The sequence below is a fragment of the Lethenteron reissneri genome, chromosome 22 (assembly GCF_015708825.2).
Source record: "Lethenteron reissneri isolate LAM-NWPU_2019-01 chromosome 22, ASM1570882v1, whole genome shotgun sequence".
Classification (NCBI taxonomy): Eukaryota; Metazoa; Chordata; class Hyperoartia; order Petromyzontiformes; family Petromyzontidae; genus Lethenteron; species Lethenteron reissneri.
Window position 1 is genome coordinate 9192181 of NC_083800.1, and position 18971 is coordinate 9211151.

General features: G+C 39.8%; 1 protein-coding gene across 1 annotated transcript in view; it reads right to left on the reverse strand.

Moving 5' to 3' along the window:
- Positions 1-18971, reverse strand: part of LOC133345614 (B-cell linker protein-like) — a 51551-nt gene that overhangs the window by 17808 nt on the left and 14772 nt on the right. Inside the window, exons 4-11 of the mRNA XM_061556536.1 lie at positions 16607-16669; positions 11740-11786; positions 11193-11249; positions 11023-11084; positions 9275-9309; positions 7517-7579; positions 5162-5381; positions 957-1030 (exon numbers count right to left, since the gene is read on the reverse strand). Coding sequence (XP_061412520.1) covers positions 957-1030; positions 5162-5381; positions 7517-7579; positions 9275-9309; positions 11023-11084; positions 11193-11249; positions 11740-11786; positions 16607-16669 — 621 coding nt within the window. The remainder of the gene's footprint in view (positions 1-956; positions 1031-5161; positions 5382-7516; positions 7580-9274; positions 9310-11022; positions 11085-11192; positions 11250-11739; positions 11787-16606; positions 16670-18971) is intronic.

Consider the following 18971-nt stretch of genomic DNA (forward strand, 5'->3'; position numbering starts at 1 on the left):
CACAGCGCACAAGGGGGTGGGTGGTCAGCACCACGCCTGGCCACCTCTGTCTCCCTCGTGGCAATGTTTGTACACCGCACCAGTTCCCTACCCACTACACTCCCACGTATAAACACATACACTGTAGTTTTGTACAACACTGTATCAAAAAATACACAATGTAAATGCGTTCTGCTTTCTTAATATAAAAGAATACAGGGAAGAGCATTCAGTATCGTGCAGCCACTCTTTATAGTTGAACGAGCTTTACTACCCGGCTTCGCCCGGGACTTGGATTCACCACGCATCGGTCGCCTTTGTCTCCCCAGTGGCGATGTTCACAAACCACACCACTTACTCGTTTGAGGCTAAGTCGACCTAGGGGAGGGCCCAGGACCGGTTAAAATAATCGTCACCGGTGGTGGCCGTGAGCGGGAATCGAACTCAGGTCGCTGGGTTCGTAGCGCAGCGCGCTACCCGCTACACTACAATGCGTTACGCTTCCACGTGCGTGGGTCACGTGACAGATTTGACGTCACAGCTCACTTGCCGTGCAAAAAATATATGTATTATTGAGCTCCCCCCCACCCCCCCCCAAAAAAAATCAAAAGTGTAATTTTATAATTTTTGCATGGTGTACAGTCTGGAAAGTACCCCCACATGGCAAATTTTCAGTATGTTGCATGTCGGGAAGTACGCTAAACATTTTGAACAGACACACATTCACAACTTTTCCATTTAAATATATGGGCATGAACAAAAACAGCAGCTGCCACTGTGGTTGAAATCTTAGCCTGATGATAGATTACGCACATGTTTGCTATGTCCATCATAATTGGAGATTAGAGACATACTTTCAATCACTATTACGAAGTCAAATGAGCTGTGTACAGACCGGTGCTGTGGTTAAACAACAACTAAGAAAAATGTGAGCACCTAACCTCTGCAAGTTTTGTTTGTTTCATTTGCATCCTTACTTGATCTTCCCCGTCATTGCTACGACGTTCCAAGGAGGCGCTTTTGCTGCTATTAATCGATATGGAGTCTTTATCTGGGGAAACAGACGCCACACACACACACACATGCAGTTATTAATTTTATGCAGCTTTGATGTGCTTTGCTTCAGTTACCATACAAATAACGTTTCTAATCATCTCTGTTTATCCCGTAGACCTTTAATGAGCCTGAAGATGGATTTTGAGGCGGGTTCACCTTGGGGATTTTCTCAAGTCTGTTACATTTTTATTGCTGTTTTACCCCGTTTCTATCCTTGTAGAACGTATCATATGAGCTTACTTGTGGTGCATTTAAGCGCAATCTAAAATATAAATGCAAATCGCAATTAAATCTAAAACATAATCATTATTTTATTGTTTTATTTTTATTATTTTATTATTTCCCTTCTACGTGACTTCACCGAAAGAACCAAGAAGATGAATCCCTGCAGTCACGAAAGCTTTAAATCGAAATTTAAATCTAAACCCTTGTCGAAATCGCCACCTTCGAGGTGCAAATCACGACAACTCAATTTTTGTCATCCTGGATGGCATCTTGTACAGCGCATTTGCCCATTTATTGTTCGTCGTGAATTCTGTTAAAAGTAATAAAGCCCATTATGAGTTCAACACGGGTGCACTACACATTCCTGGCTCCGGCCGAAGAAAATGCATGGGGCTAGGCTATACAGCTTTAAATTAAACATTGTCACCGAGATATTGTCCACTTTCTGCGGTAGTTATCCGGCCACTTTGCTGCTATTTGAAGAAGTTGAGTGTTTACTGTCTGTGTTTGCGTGCAATAACACTATCGCGCTTGCATGCTATCTGGCACCAACATGCAGTATACGCATAGATTGGTTCATACTTTCATCAATTCCTTGCAAATTGCTTATTGACATCCACTTAGATTAGAAGTATAATTTTAAGCGTGTGTTACCTTGCAATATTGTTTGGATTGCATTGCTGCGTCTGTTGTGCAGCAGAGGGCAGTGGCTATCAGCGGATAGTCTGCATTGTTCAGCACTCTAGTGGGAGCATTTTTGTGTAAACATCTGTACCGCACAAGCAATACAGAAGAACTGCATCATAATTAATCTTGTCAACTTGATTTATACACACTGAGGTGCCTTTCCCCTTAGCGATGCAATGCAGTACAATTCCATTGTTAAGTAAAATGTTAAACTCGTCACAAATTTCAAAGTGGTGCACATAGCTTTGGCACACATGACATGATACGTGACAGTGCCGTTTAAATTAAAATCGCATCTCGGGGAAACCTTACTGCAGTGGGAAACAATTTTAGAGACATAGAAAGCGTGTGCAGGACATGAATCTATTCATGAATTAACCCAACCATTCACATTCAGAAAAATATATTAATTAATTAAGAATTTATCAAGACAATATGATATGTACACAAACAGTTAAATGTCTCCACGAGGCATGTCACTACAGCACAGGCAGAAATATGCATTTAGGGAGTAGCCTTCCATACCATCATGTATCCTCTTTGCTTACTGCTATGGTTGTTACATGTGCTCAGATACGCACTAAATAAGAATGAAGGCTATTAAGCTGGAGTCTGGGACTGACAAATCCCCATTAACTTCCCTTGACACTGCCGCTTGTAAAATACCGAAAGTCAATTCATGAAAATCTGCTCACGTCGTTTAAGTTTGACTCAAGGCTCAGAAAGCAGTTTGAATACATAATGTATGTGCGATATATATTTATAATTTAGCACGTCCTGATTTATGACTCCTTGCACACAACTGCTTTTAATAAAGTGTTGTTGGTATTAGTTACCGGGTGATTTATGGATTTCTTGATGATTTCTTAATGACTGCATCAGTCTAATGGCTTTGTATAGTTCTTGCTTCGTTTCTATGAACATGTGTGTGGTGTGCTGTGTGTGCACTGTGTGTTTGGTGTCTTATGGAAGTTTAGCTTACGTGCATTACTGAGATGTTAGTCTACAATCGTGGTACGACATGCCTGCAATCCAGTGCTCTGGGGAAAGGATTGATGGATTGTGTTACATTTTTGCACGGTTGACTACGTACGGTGTGAAAGAAGTTCCACATAAATACACTTGTTATACAGTACAATACTCCTATAGAAGGGTTGAGGGACATGTTTCTTCCTGATGGCCTTATAGGACTTTCAAATACTGTACCTTTAGGGTGTAATCACACCTTACTTTAGTTAACACTAAACTTTGATCAGGCTCGCATTGAATTTGCATTGACGTAACTCTGAACTGCTTGAAAAACAACTGGTGACCGGTTATGATATGATCACAGTAATAACAAAGATTTGTTGCCATGTCAAAAATATTGGCCATTTTGTACCCAAATAGTGTGGCTCATATGCTTTCAGTTATGTTGAACATCTAGAACTAAACTGAAGATGTTATTGCATTTTACTAGGTAAGGCCCACTGAGCTATCTAACTCTTGTTCAGAAACGACTTGGCCAAAAAATGATAGCTCAACGAAGTGGCTTATCATGTGGAAATTTATAGCAGCCAAATGGTCTAAATATCGTTTGCGGGCCATTTATAAGTGGATGTCCTCACATGACCATGGGATGTAAGTTGCTCATATATCTTTATCTAAACCATTGGGCTGCAACGTGGCCATGAGATAGCAGCACTGCAAGTGAGTGTGAACCCATCTGTGCGTAGGTTTTTTATGCATGTGTAGTGTAATAGCGCCGGCTGGTGGGCAGTGGCGGCAACTCTGGTGGACAGACAGTGCACACGCCGGTAAGCGGGTGCACGGTGTGTTGGCAGAGAAAATGAACTAAGGCAAGGGTCATGGAGGACCCCATCTGGAGGTCCCTGGAACCTGCTAGTGGGTTCGAGAAGGGAGGCGCGGTCAGGGCGGAGCCAGGCCGCGCTGGTAGGATAAAAGGAGCCGAGAGCAGGAGCTCGAGGCTGCCGGTTCTGGGAGTGGACTCTTCTTGTCGTTGCTGTCGTCTCGTTGCCGTGGTCGCTGCCGTCTTCACTAGATATTCTGCTGCTAGAAGTCGTTGGCTATCTCAGTCGGCGCCGTCAGTGTTTGACGGTTAGTGTTGTGTACAGGCTTGGCTAAGAAACTGTGGAGAGTGTGAGGACGAGACGGTGGAAGTTGTTTAATAAAGAAGGTGCCTCCTACAAATCTTGCCTCCATCTCACTGATACTACACATGTAGTAGTTTGCTTCTAGGTGCAGAACACTCGTAAAAACGGAACTGGAAAAACATCCAAATTCAGAATCCTTATGAATAATATCAAGATTATGTGAGTCATTTGTGGACAGATACATTCCATTAAATTGCTTTACAGTATATTTCGGAGTGCTTTATTCCAAAAAGCTTACCATATCTTTAAGATCTATAGTTGTTTTCTTTGTTATGAAATACTGTGATTCAACTTTTTAATACAGTAGTAGGTCTCTCCTCTAATAATTCACTATGTAACACGAATTTTGTTCCTGGGTAGTAAGTGTTATTTTGTAATTGCTTATGCCTCAAAAGTACAGCAAATGGCTATTATTCCACACAAGCTTTGCTTTTGTGACCAGGACACAAAAGCAATCTACTTTTGAGGTATAAGCAATTAGAAAATAACACTACCCAGGAACAAATAAATGTTTTTTGTTACACAGTATATAATTGCATGTGTTGTCTCAGCGAGGTCTCATTTTGGTTAAATCAGGGACTGAAAATGCTGCACATATATCATCCAGCTGGGTAGCAATGCTAGGCTTACATTTTGAAGATTGCGTGTTAAAATTCTGGTTGGGTATTGACTCGGCCCATCATTCATTTAGGATCGATAAAATGAGTACCATGTTGCAGAGAGCTAACAGTTTGTCAACGTATACACAAACAACCCCCCACCACAGCAATGTGGAAATTCCACAACTGGCTTACGGTCACAGCCCTGATGTTATTTTTGAGCAGAGAGACATTTAAACTTGTTTTTTATTTCGATACTGCACGCACAACCGTTGATGATTAAGCACCACCATGTTACACTCTTTGGAAGAAAACAAATCAAAACTTTATCGAGCTTTGTTTTATACGGGACGTCCAAAGCTGTACGTTGAGGCATGCAAACCTCTTTAGCCTTTGCGTTAATCTTGTGAGCTAAAGCTCATCGTTGATAATTATGGCGTGGTGCTACGAAGTTGCCGTTACCGATGTAGTCTTTGTCATCGTCGTCGCCGCCGCCACCGATGGATGTTGCCATGATGGGGGGATACTTCTGTTTCTCGCACGGGGTCTGCTCGTAGTCATCCTCCAGCTTCGACGGATCGTCGTAATCGGGTCCTTCCACATCGGGCTCCTCGTAGCTGTCATCCTCGCTGCTTGGCTGCGAGGGCTCCGGACAAAGAGACACTCGTGTAGCCTGAGCAGACTGTTGGGGACACAGTGCTGTTAGCGAGTGGCACCTTCAAAGACCGGCAATGTGGCACACGAGGGGGTGGGTGGCCAACACCACTCCCGGCGGCCTTTGTCTCCCCAGTGGCGATGTTTACTATACACCACACCCAGGTACTCATTTGAGGTGGAGTTGACCTCGGGGAAGGCACAGGACCGGTTCAAATAATCATCACTGGCGTTTGACCGTTGAGTGGAAATCAAACCCAGCACGCTAACCGCTACACTACCGCTCACACACACACACTACGCCAGGAGAATCACGCCCCTGGGCAATGGTGATGCTAACACAAAATTGAGCAGTTTCGTATTGTCGTCATTTTCGATCAAAACATGGCTCCTTGAAAAATGTTGAACCGTGAATTGCTTAAAGACAGTGATTAAAAAACAATGGTGCCATTAGATTCTGATATTTATTTACCCATCATCAGCCATGATCAATCCACTACTGGATGAAAGCATCCTTAATCTGTCATCTCTCACAATCCTGCGGTTTAATTATGTAATTCACCTAGCACCTGCACACGACCCGATGTCATCGCTCCATCTCCTTAGCAGATATATTCTTGGACTTGTTCCATTCTTGGGTTGCCACTCCCCTTTGCTATGATTGACTGTCGGCCTCATGATGCGACCTGTCCAAATCCACTTTCTGTACTTTTTTTTAACAGTTTGAATAATGTCACTTACATGCCTACGTTCTCTCACCAATGTCTTCCTCTTCGTGTCTCTCGTAAATTCCAAGCATGGATCTCTCCATGGCTCTTTTGTGCACTTTTTCGTTTTTACTCTGTATTTTATGTTAACGATCAAGTTTCGGAACCACACATCATATCAGGTGGTGATTAAAAACGTTCTTTTGTAAGCACATTGCTATGTTAATTTTCATTACTAAGTTCACCTTTCCAAAGGCACTGCGACCCGCGCTCCTTTTTATTTATCATTACAATACTGTTTTATGTTTTAATTAATAAAAAAAAATTTATCCTAGATTTTAAATGTCAGCTGTTCCTGTGGAATGGAATTTTTCGTAAAATTGTATGAATTTTGTCAGATGGCATTTTGAACTGTGATATTACTTATGGCATAGCTTAAAAATATAAATCTTGACTTAAAGCTTTCGTGACTGCAGAAATTCATATTCTTTGGGTCTTTTGGTAAAGTCACGTAGATAGGTTCAAAGAAAATAACAAAAATAACCAAAAACTACGACGTTTCGATCGCAACGCAAGCGATGGTCATCATCAGCCTGATTACGACCGCTTGAGTTGCGATCGAAACGTCGTAGTTTTTTGTTATTTTCTTTGAACCTATCTACGTGACTTTACCGAAAGACCCAAAGAATACTTACAAATATAATATTTTTTTTACCAAGTAAGGCCCACTGGGCTATATGGCTGTCTTTCAGAAGTGACCTGGCCAAAAAGGATAGCTCAACTTAGTGGCTTATGTGGATTTGTTTTATTGCAGCCAAATATGCATGTTTATAAATGCGGAGGGAAAAACCAGAGGACCTGCAGAAAATTCCACGCGACCACGGGGAGAGCATGAAAAACTCCACATATACAGGCGTCAGGGTCGGGGTCAAACCCACATCCTGCAAACCAAGCTACCTTCAAAGCTACTTGCTAAAAGCACTTGCCCCAACAGTCTGTTAGGCTATACGGGGATCTTTGTATTTGTGTATGCGAGTGCCTGTCTTTGAGTGTCTTTGTGGAGAGTATGGCACAATGGTTATACCGTGCTGTGAAACCAGTGACCTAAGTTTGATTCCCGTTCATGGATAATATGTGAAGATTCATGTTTGATCCCGGTCCAAAGTCAGTCCATGCAAGATATGTTATCAACTGTTAGTGTCTTTAAATATGTGTGGGCCTCCCCAAGGTCAACTCAGCTTTAATAGAGTACCTGGTGCAGTGGATAAACATCAGCACTAGGGAGACAATGGTTTGGTGTGAGTCACACCACCCTATCATGCACGATTTCGGGCCAAGTAGTTCCTCGTTAACAGCACTTCCCCCAATACTCTGTTAGAGATTATATGTGGGTTCTTATTGTGTATGTGGGTGCGTCGAGTACACATTTGAACATTTAGTAAAAGGTTGTAGTCACCGGAGGTATATTTGGGTCTGCGTCAGGTTCTTCATAGTCATCATCTTCATCATCTTCAGTGTCCTGCAATGCGGGATATGAATGATTAATCTGAGATTTGAGCACCATAAAAACGACGCACAGTGCCTGGCCTGCTTAGAACCACGTTTCATTTACGAGATGGTAGCCCGCAGGTCAAACAGCAGAGATAAGGATTTGCACATTTTTTAATGCGTTTTTTTAAAATGTGCAATCTGTAAAATGCTGCCTGTGGCTCAATACCGCACATGTTTCATAACTGAAAGGGCAGAATCATATCCTAACGCATGCCATTTTCGGTTGTTGTTTAAACATTCCCAAGTGTCAAAATATACCACGTATTGTCACGAGGGTGTTTGTACACAGATGCGTATACTGTAGTCATGATGTCTAAGCATTGAGAATTATTTTATACCAGTACTGCCCGCGCACTTATATAACTTAGATGGAAATGCCAGCGATGTGGATTTCGTATGGTTAGTAACCTGAAGAACTACCAAAAAACTACCTACCCAGTTACATTGCATGAACCCCTTGCAATTTCTTTTAATTATTAGTGTCTACATGTATACGTGTATGCTTTGAAAGTATTTTTACAAAACTTCTGGATAGACAATATTGGAGGTAAATACTGATTGATGACCATTGATCTTCCTTTGACACGTCCGTTATTGCAACCAAATGCATTTCACAACGGCATATCACATTTGGAAGTTGCTATTTGTTTCCGAATGACATTCGTTGGCCTAATTGCAAGTAGAACTACCAGCCATCAATCATTGTGCCCAGGTTGTGCAATGCAGGCACATTCAATTGACATAATCATTTACAAATGGCGGCCGATCGGATGTTGCGAGGTGTTTTGTCGGAATTTTGGGTTCCAAATGTTGGAAATTCACAAATCTAACAATTTTGTGGGAATGTCATAATCCATCTTTTGTAAGGAAAAGGTAAAGGTGCAGCCCTTGCAATTGCTGGCAAAAAAGTCCTGCACAAGGGTCAGCTCCACTTTGGCTCGATGTATATGAAAACGTGGGTGTGCCCACACTTCACCCCACCGCACGCGACCTGCCGATGGACTAACATTTATACTGCTGGGTGGACAGAGGTGGTGGGATTTAAGAAACTATCCCATTGTTTTAACCTCCCGCGTTGGGAGGTCAAATCGGGCCGGTGACCTCTGGATTGCAAGTCCAGTGTGCTAAGCATTACATCCCAGTGGCATCACATCTGTTTAAGTACAATACAATTTAGTTTCCTATAACACTTAGTTATGCGTAAAACACCACGTGGTAACGACAATTACTATTCTCATAGCGAATGTCATAGGCAAGCCATATATAATATAGTGCATATCTTAGCCGTGCATGGTGCAGAGACCAAAATAGTATGGATGTGTCGTATATACGGAAGTGCATTAGAGTATATACTGTACAGTCCTGAAAGCCACTTTGTAGGTCAGCGAGCCATTAACTGAAGTACGTACTGCAATGGTAACCATCTTGACAGTATAGGGTACGATATGTAGTCTATGTACAGCGTAAACATTATAGATAGGTAAACAAACACATGTAATTGTTGTCGTAGATTAATTGACAATCATTTACTCTTTACTCATTAGCATATGATCACGTTAATAAATAACACGGACGTTATTAACAAACATCCACGTGACAAAATTACACATTAACAAAGTGTGCGCATAAAAGTGTATGCAGAATTAAATTAAAAAGCACTTACAAATTCATTTTCAGACCAACCATCTCCTGTTTGGGCTGTCGATGTAAAAATAAAAATGTTCATAATTTTTCGAAACACTCCACATACATTTTGCCGGAAATTTTACCAATGTTGCGAGGAAGGTTTTGTTGCATGAAGATGTCACACGCAAAATTGCTGCTGACTTCATGTTACTTTAAAGTCCGAATGCTGCTTTGACTCGCCAATGACATTTTATTATCCCAATGCTCAAGTTTAGACCAATTAAACATAAATGTTACAATAATGAACGTCAAGGTCATGAGCTATACATGAATTAATGAAATGTGAACAGTTTTCTCTGCATCAGTGAAAATTAAATCTGCAGATATCTATCGAAGGAGAGACCAAGAGTCATCAGGGCGGTTATAAGAGCTCCTTTTTGATTGAGGAGGTCACGACGCTGCTGCACCCTTTACAAATCAGCACAAAATAGCGGTGGCAAGAAGGTTAAACATAACGAGAACTCCTTCCATTTATATTTAAGCGGTCAAAATGAATTGGCCCTTTGTACCTTAATTTACGGACATTTTTGATGCATGCTAATTAAACCTACTTTTGTTACATTTTTAATGAGATTAACGTTTCACAAATGTCCAGGTATGTTGTAACCTTTTTCTATATTTAAATGTTCATAATCTTCTGGTGACTAAAATGAGGTGCAATGTTTTGAACGGATAAATGCTGTCACCAATGTCAACCTTTTAATGTGACATTCTCAAAATTGATATAACTTTATTAAATACAGTGTATCCCCTCAAAATAAAACCGTGTTTACACAGTAAATGGTGCATATTATTTAAATGTTTTCCTCAAGAATCACCTAAACCATCTACGTGGCAGTGGTGACTGTTGTATACGTGTAATATACGTTGCTTTGTGTGTGTCACTGTGGACACCCCTGCAATTGAAATGTTCCTCTCAAGGGCATTTTGAGGTGAAATATTTGCAAAACAAAATATTTTGAAAATATCCATGTGTTTTATAAGCACAGTACAGTCGACCCTTCTGCATGGCGACTTTACCCATCGCGGTTTCGATATATCGTGGAGTCGGCATATGAAATTAAATGGGAATTTTTTGGAAGTTTTTTGGAGTTTTCCGAAAGCCGCAGGTGACACGTGAAGGCCAGCAGACGACACACAAAAAGTTTAGTAACTCATAAATGCATAAAATATATGTACAGTGCTGTATAATATAAATGTATTTTATCTTTTAATACAATAAATATACGCTGGAGGTGCTCACTTCACTCGCCAAGGGGACAAAAAACATTTACGCGTTTTTTCCAGATTGCGGGGGGCCTGCGCCCCTAACCCCCGAAATGTGGAAGGGTCGACTGTAGTATGATGCAGTGTCCCATCACGATTTTTGTGGTGAGTGTGACTTTTTTTCCACACTGTTTACTCGGAAAACTAAAACGCTGCATAATAGATTGCTGTCCTCAAGGATCGCAGGTTACACAGCACTTGAAATTCAAATGCGAACAATCTCATGGCAGGTTGGGAAAATAAATGTGATTTGTGCTGGCACAGAAAGTCTGCGGTGGGGGGCGGGGGGGGGCAGGTGGGAGAGGGACACAAGATAAAGTTCTGATCTATAGCAATTTATCAACGTCAAATATTACAATCACGTGCATGCGCAGGAATTGTACACATGAAGTCCTTTTGCAGCCCTCACTATGGGATATAAAGTCACACGATGTCTGGAATCACTGTAATGGTTCTTACCTGGAGGCTGTGCTGTGTAATCTTTGTCTGGAGGATTTGGCACCAATTTTGAACTGCTAAATCTGTAAGAGCAGATAGCCATGCTGAGAGATTGGAACTTTGAATCAGGATGCATATGAAAAACAGTATTGAATTAAAATTACCCGTGTGTGTGTGTGTTGATTCCTTACTTGTTCCAAGGTGTTCTTGGTTGCTCACCAAGTGTTTTACTGAGAATTTGCACCTTCCTGCAGAAGAAAGAAAAGGTGATATTTTTTTAGATTTGAAGCTTTCGTGACTGCAAGGATTCATACTCTTAGTTTTTTTCGGTAAAAAATAAAAATCATAATAAAAAGAAAATAATAATAAGTTAATTTAATATTACTTTAATTCTATTATAATAATAAGTTAATTTATTATTATTTTATTTCTATTATTCTTTTAATTTTTTACCTACGTGACTTTACCGAAAAAACCTAAGAGTAGGTGGTATTTTACATGCAGGACAAAAAAGCCACACTGATTGTATAGGATTTTATTACAATTAAGAGAAAAGTTCACTCATGGGATTGAAAATATGGAGTATACAATATATCATATTGATTTGTACGCACAAAAATACCGATGTGTACACTTATAAAATTACATGGCGTTAATTAGCAGATAACATGGGGCTCACTGAGCGACTTGGTTTTCTCGTTTGATTTAGAATGTGCTGACAGGGTTGGCTCTGCTTACATGCGTGATCTTTCTGGGAACATTTGGAGGACACTTGGATGAAGATCCTACAAAAGCACAGGAACAACATGGGTCGATTAAATAAATACTATTTACGAACAGTATTTCCAACATGCGCAAGTGTATAGGAGGAAAAAAACAATCTTGTTTCCTTCAATATCAAATCTATGCTTCTGAAATATGATTTGATGTTCAATTTTATTGTGTTTAAGACGCGACTATAATGTTCATTGACGATATAAGAGAACGGTTAGGAGTGAAAGACTGCGATGGTTTGGTCATGTTAATAGAATTAACCCAGGCAGAATCCCGCACTTTGCGATGCAACACAAGAGTGAAAAGAAACAGGAGCAAGAGAGAAGACGAAAACCCAGGGGCATGGATAAAATATCTCAATAGAGAAATAATTGCGACTGAACGAAACTATTGCAACTGGTAGTCATGTTGTCAGCCCCATAGCAGCTAACGAGCTCATGAAAGGGACAGATGATGATCATGGTGAGAATGTTCATTGAAAATATTTTTGCATTACTTTTGAGTATTGGCTTATACATTGTTGTATTGCTGTATTGTGATGAAATTAAAAGATTAAGCTACTTGCTGCCATTGGAGTAGAACATTGCGTTGTATTAAGATGAATAACCTTTTCCCACAGTTTTGTCAAAATGCATGTTCACTCTCTGTTATGAACATGGCTTGCTGTACTACAGTATTTTTTATTTGTTTCGCAGTCGTTGAACTTATTTTGCAACGTACCCATCCAACCGTGCTAATCGGAGGTACTGTTTAGGACGAGGCTATGTGTGGTCATGCTGCCAACACGTGGGTGCCTCGCACTGCATTGCGCATCAGAAAAGTTGGACACGAACAAAGCTACCTACCCACGTTGTTGGGGTGACCTATTAGTCAACACGATGCTAAAATTGGGAAAAGGAAACGAAGCGTTGGCACCAATAATAATCGGGGTATTAGTCGTAATTTTAGTCGAAGTTAGAGTGTTGCTATGATACAGTATGCGATGGTCACTGCTCAACTTTGTTGATGGTCATGAGCCAGTGGTCAAGATTTCACTATTTTACGGTCAGTTTTTAAAGATACAATTACCGTTGATTCCCCACTAGATGGTGCTAATTTTACTCATTTTGGTCAGCATTTTAGATCACATTTCGATGTCGGCTTCACAGCACGAACAGTGTGTTGGCCAGTAATTTATTACGTTTCATATACTAATTGTTTAAATGGAACCTCTTGACTTCTAAATTTGTCCTAATTTACACTTAATATTTCAACTAAACAAGTGTGTTTTTATATCTTGAAACTTGTTCAAATTTCACATGAACTGTTAATTCTCGGAGATTTGAAAGTTAAGTGAACGAAACGTACCCAATCTATAATAGAGGTTGAAAAAACATTACCGGCGAAATGTCGTACTCGAATTGTAAATGTTGTGGGGTTACTCTCCCAACACACCGGTGTGCTGAACTCGTAACTAATGTTTGTTTACATGACAAACCTTACTAATTGGCTGTGTCCGGTGGTGGTCGGTTTAATGACACATTTATATTTACGCGATCTAACACAAAAAAACTCTCATGAATAATATTGGTCGCGAAAGTCTACTACGTGTTAAACTGAAACGTACCCTTTTTTCCACGATACTACTAGGTTGCAGGGTACATTTGTCCCATGAAAGTGTTGTAACACTTTTAATGTCAACAGGAAAAAAATAAGAATAGGTTTTTTAACCTTTCTGCTAATATAACAGGTGTTAATTAAGATGTAAAAAAAAACCAAATAGATTCCTTTTTGCAAGGAATCAAGTCTGCATTAACCACACGTACTTATGGAAAAAACATGCAAACAAACTTGCTCTAATAATCGTTGCATTGTCTTTGAAACGGATTGGCCTAGACCAGAGACAGCCTTTTGTATGGCCCAGTCTCACCAGTGTCAGACCAGAGAAGGTCAAAAGGCGACAGTACAAAGACAATGCACGTATCAGATCTATGGAGTTCATGTGAACATCTCTGCAGCCATTTCAGAACATCTGATTTGACTTCCTCATCAGCCTTTTGCCCATCTGTAGTTCATGGTTAAACTTCTTGCGCCATTCAACTGCACTGCTGTATGGAAGACACATTTCACAGAACTGAACAAATCTAGCCTGTACATTTCCAGTTCGGAAATTCTTTCACCAGAAAGGTTGTTATACAAACACTGTTCTCCGGAGAACTTTGTTTTCCACCATCTGAGAGCTACTGTACCCAGTTTTTGCCTTTCCCACTCGACACATTCTGGAGTGGTTAGCTACCCGTCATCGTTATTGAGATCAAAAAGTTACAGGTTAACCATTATAGACCCTCACAGATGGACATTTTAAATATATTTTACCATTATAACTCATACGCTCATAAACTGTAGCACACTTGTATGCAGTCAGGCCAACTCTAAAACATCCATTTCTAAGAAAGTTCCCCTTTCCATATATAGATATGAGCTTGCAGTGTGTTTTTGACAGGGTTATACAAAAATCTATCAATTTCTGCATTCCTGCTGCGGCATCATTTTGGAAACTTGGAAAATAAAAACTATTAAATGAATTTATAATATTCAGGCGGACATCGTAAAAAAACTGCTTATGCTATCAATTCAATACAGTATACGTACAATAAATAATACGGTGTATATTATGCATAATGACACGACTGTTGTACGCAGTACACAGTTAACGGTATAATTAACCACCCCGCTTAAGTTAAATTCTGGGCCGCAGTTATCATCACGGTGGCTAGGAGATGTTAACCAGCTCGCCTGGTATATGGGTTTCATCCTGACCCTGATGCCTGCATATTTGGAGTTTGCATGTCTCTCCCCATGGTTGTGTGGATTTTCCTCCGGTTTTTCCCTCCACATTTAGAATCAACATGCGTTTAGAGTATTTGGCTGCTATAAATTTGCACAAGGTAAGCAATTTCGTTGAGCTATCATTTGTGGTCAGCTTCTCAAAAAGAGCGATATATGTTTGTGGGCCTTACCTAGTAAAAATAAAAAATAGTTTATAATTTTACTGTATCGGTGGTGAGTGATGTTTGAATCTTATCTGGGCAGTCACCTTCACCAACCACACACTGATCAGCATTGTGAAGTACAGTCAAATAATGGCCATGACCAATAAGGCACGGGAAGGACTTCAGCCATGAGAGACTATATCAATACATTTATCACATAATGCCTTCATGTGTATGAAGCTTCTTTTTCAAGAGGGTTCTGTATTGTGATATTTCGCAAGTTCCTTTTGATGAGTTAATTAATAATAACAGCATATGGACTATAAGGACGAGTTTTGGATTAAACATTTCCGATTTTAGGAATTTTAGGCACAAGTTCGGATGTCTACGTTTCAGGTTTTAGCTTAATTTTACATTACGTAAACACGTAACGCGTCTCGTACTAATAAAATAAGTGAGGTAATACATGTGATATCATTTGCTGTGATGTCATCTTTTTGTATCAATCCGAAATAAAAGCTTCAGATGACCTGGAATGTTGTTATTTAGGCCTGATTTTCGTTCTTCCCAAAAATTGGCAACACATCCCTAATACACTGTGAAATGTATTATGTACATATAATAGTGTTGGATGTATTGAGGAAGCTAAAAAAGTGATTTCGATTTAAAGCTTTCGTGACTGCAGGGATTCATCTTCTTGGTTCTTTCGGTCAAGTCATGTAGAAGGGAAAGACAGTCTCGACAGACCTGTTCTTCACCTGAGGACGGCTGCTTGCGTTGTGGCCGAAACGTCGTGAGAATTATTTTAAAATGTTTTATTTTTATTATTTTATTATTTCCCCTCTACGTGACTTTACCGAAAGAACCAAGAAGCTAAAAAAGTGATGTTATGGCAGCTTTTGTTTGCTGATGATTTGGTTATTATACCTGATTTAGAAGGGCAGCTTGAGGCCAGGTGGGTGAGAAGACAGGGCAGTCTGGGGGGGCTTCTAATGTTCGGGAGTGGTTAGGGGCGGCGAGACCGCGGTGGTTCGAGCACGTGAAAGAAGAGACAAAGAAGATGCGATTATAAGAACTATGGGGATGTCATCAGTGCAGTGCAAAAGTTGTCGAGGCGTTGGAGGGTCACGTGGAATGAATGTGGTTGGAATAAGAAATGAGAGTGGAAGTGACTTGAAAAAAAGCTACAGACTATAAGTACACGGAGAAAAATAATCTGAGCAGCTGGACTCATGCGTTCATGGGACTTTTGGCTGAGAAGCAAAATGTTGTATTACTACACATCAGCATAGAACTGCTTTTTGCGTTTTGTTTGTTGTCCTTCCCTCGCACTTCCGAGGAGCATTGGCTACGTACGGTGCAAAAGAAGTACAATGTACGTACATATACACAAATACCTGGTTGGTTTTGTGAACTACACAGGAGGAACTAAAGTGACTTGTGTAGTGCGATCACAGCACCCCCCTTATAGGGTATTGTGATGTTCATAGACATTTGCAACAGCCTTGAACACCGACCAGGCTATAGTATAAGGCTGAATTGTATGGTTAGCAGTATAAATATTCGTAAATGTTTACTTTATATTGCTTTCATTAAATAAACTACAACATAAAAAAATCCCTGTAGCCGTTTTATGTTTCCCTTGAGCAGTGCAATCCTTCCATGATTTGTGCTGGAAACCATTTGTTTAACCTCATTAATTGTCCATTTGAATAAAATTACTATATTATTATGCACAAGTCCAGGATGATAAATAATGAAATACCACAGAATTGTTTTCTAAAATGCTTATTTCCTAAATATATTGTTTCCTTTTTTATTAAATTATATTCTGGGGTTTTAATTCGACAGATCCTTACCAGCAAAGCTTTCCCGTCAATTTGGTTCCTCCGGGCTACAGAGGCACAGTCTTCCAACTTGTTCTGGACAGAAAAAAATGAAATTTAAACAATTACTTGTTCTCACACATTTAATGAGCGAAATGCATTACATCATCATCACCACGATCAATGTGCAGCTAGCCCATGGGTGTCAACTGCACGTTTCGTCATGTATTTCCACTTTCCTCCTGTCTTCTGCCAATAAGTTCAAGTAGTGGCACCGATCTCTTGTCGAGATTAATTACATTCACGGCGAATGCATTCCGTTTTTTTCATGTACGAGGAACATTTCTTGTAAGTGGGTTGTTGCGTTACCTGGTTTTAAGGTTTGCTCATTGGATAAGTGTTTGGTCAGCGTACTTACAGCATAATCGAATGTGGTCAACATTGCCAAGAGTTGCATGATTTTAAATTTTCCGATCGTGAGTGATAACGACTTGTGGCACGAAAAGTTATTTCAATTAAGCCAGCAGAAAATGTCACATTTAAAAAATATATACGCCCACAAAAGTACAGTACTGTATTTTATTTGCTGACATGCGATAAAACGCACATTTTAAAAGAAATGCAGTTTTTTTATAGAAACAAAAAAAGTCTGAATTCCCTTCATAACCTCAAAAACGTATATTTAACACAAATGGCCATCGAATTATACTTGTTATATAATTCAACGTTTAGATGGCCATTTGTGTTAAAATACATTTTGGAGGTTATAAATGGAATTATAATTATTATTATCTCCATGTATGTATGGCAAATTTAAATCGCTATTTTGCGAATACATGTTAAAGTGTTATCAATATTTACATTTAATAGTACTGTATAGCATACATTTGAATTCGTGGATGTTGGGTCATTAATTTGCACTTAAGTTCATAATTTTCTTTTTCTAATTTGGTTACGCTTCATCTCCCCTTTGTGACAATTATGCATTCATTCTGAAATCAACACTTATACGTATATACATTAAAAAACAAGTTTTCAAATTGGGTGTTCGTCTGACCTCAATGAAGCACTCATTCTGAATGCCACATTACAATCCATGTTGACCTTTTGTAACACTGTATATATTGGCAATGTACGAATTTCCATTGCAGGTATGTTAAGACTTATTTACAGAATTCATACTTTCCTGCTGCAAGACTTTAACAAAAAGAAACTCGACTGATGAAGTACAGTATTTGATTTCGATTTAAAGCATTCGTGACTGCAGGGATTCATCTTCTTGGTTCTTTCGGTAAAGTCACGTAGAAGGGAAGTAATAAAATAATAAAAATAAAACATAATAAAATAATTCTCACGACGTTTCGGCCACAACGCAAGCAGCCGTCCTCAGGTCTGTCGTCTCGACAGACCTGGTCTTCACCTGAGGACGGCTGCTTGCGTTGTGGCCGAAACGTCGTGAGAATTATTTTATTATGTTTTATTTTTATTATTTTATTACTTCCCTTCTACGTGACTTTACCGAAAGAACCAAGAAGATACAGTATTTGAATTGTCCACTTTTTCGAGCGAGGGGGTAGGGGACACACATCGTATTTGGCAGTCACGATCAGAACCGTAAATTTTTGGCAAGAGGCAGACCTGCTGAAATAAATGCGCTTTAAAGTTGTTATCAAGTCACATGCACACACACACGCGTGGCTTGCGTGTGGCACGACCACACGTGGAACTTCCGCTTTAAACTTCCGCTTAACTGCCAAGCAGCCTTGCCTGTAGGGACACAATAGTCCACGTGTGCGGAGACCTGTCTCGCATTACGGTATATTTTCCAGCATTAATCCTTTAAACGTAAGAAATTATGCATTCACATTTGTTCCATGCTGGTCCCCAGATGTTAAACCAAAACCTGTGATTATCAGCTCCATGAAAAAAAAACTCCAGCCATGTTGACCTTTTGTAACACTGTATATATTGGCAATGTACGAATTTCCATTGCAGTTATGTTATTACGCAAACAACGGTACTTGCAGTATTGCAGTATAATTGACGGTGGTGAATTCCCGGGGGAAATATTGAAGCATATAAAATCATTTAAAAAATTCTAATAACATTGTATTATGTGCCGATTTTCCCATCTTCGGAAGACATTTAACTCAACGTTTCATAGCAAAAACCAAAAAGCCTTCTACTGTCCTGCAAAAATATGCCCTTCTCATAAATATCACATCTGGTGTTGACAGCTTACCCCCCATTAAAATTCACGACATTCAAGCAGCCTGCACATTTTTATAATCGCACAATTTAACCAATCACACCCCGCGACATAACCACAGTTTAAACGCAATTAGTTTCCTACGCGTACAGTTAAGCTAAATGCGTACACATTCTCCCGTTATATCGT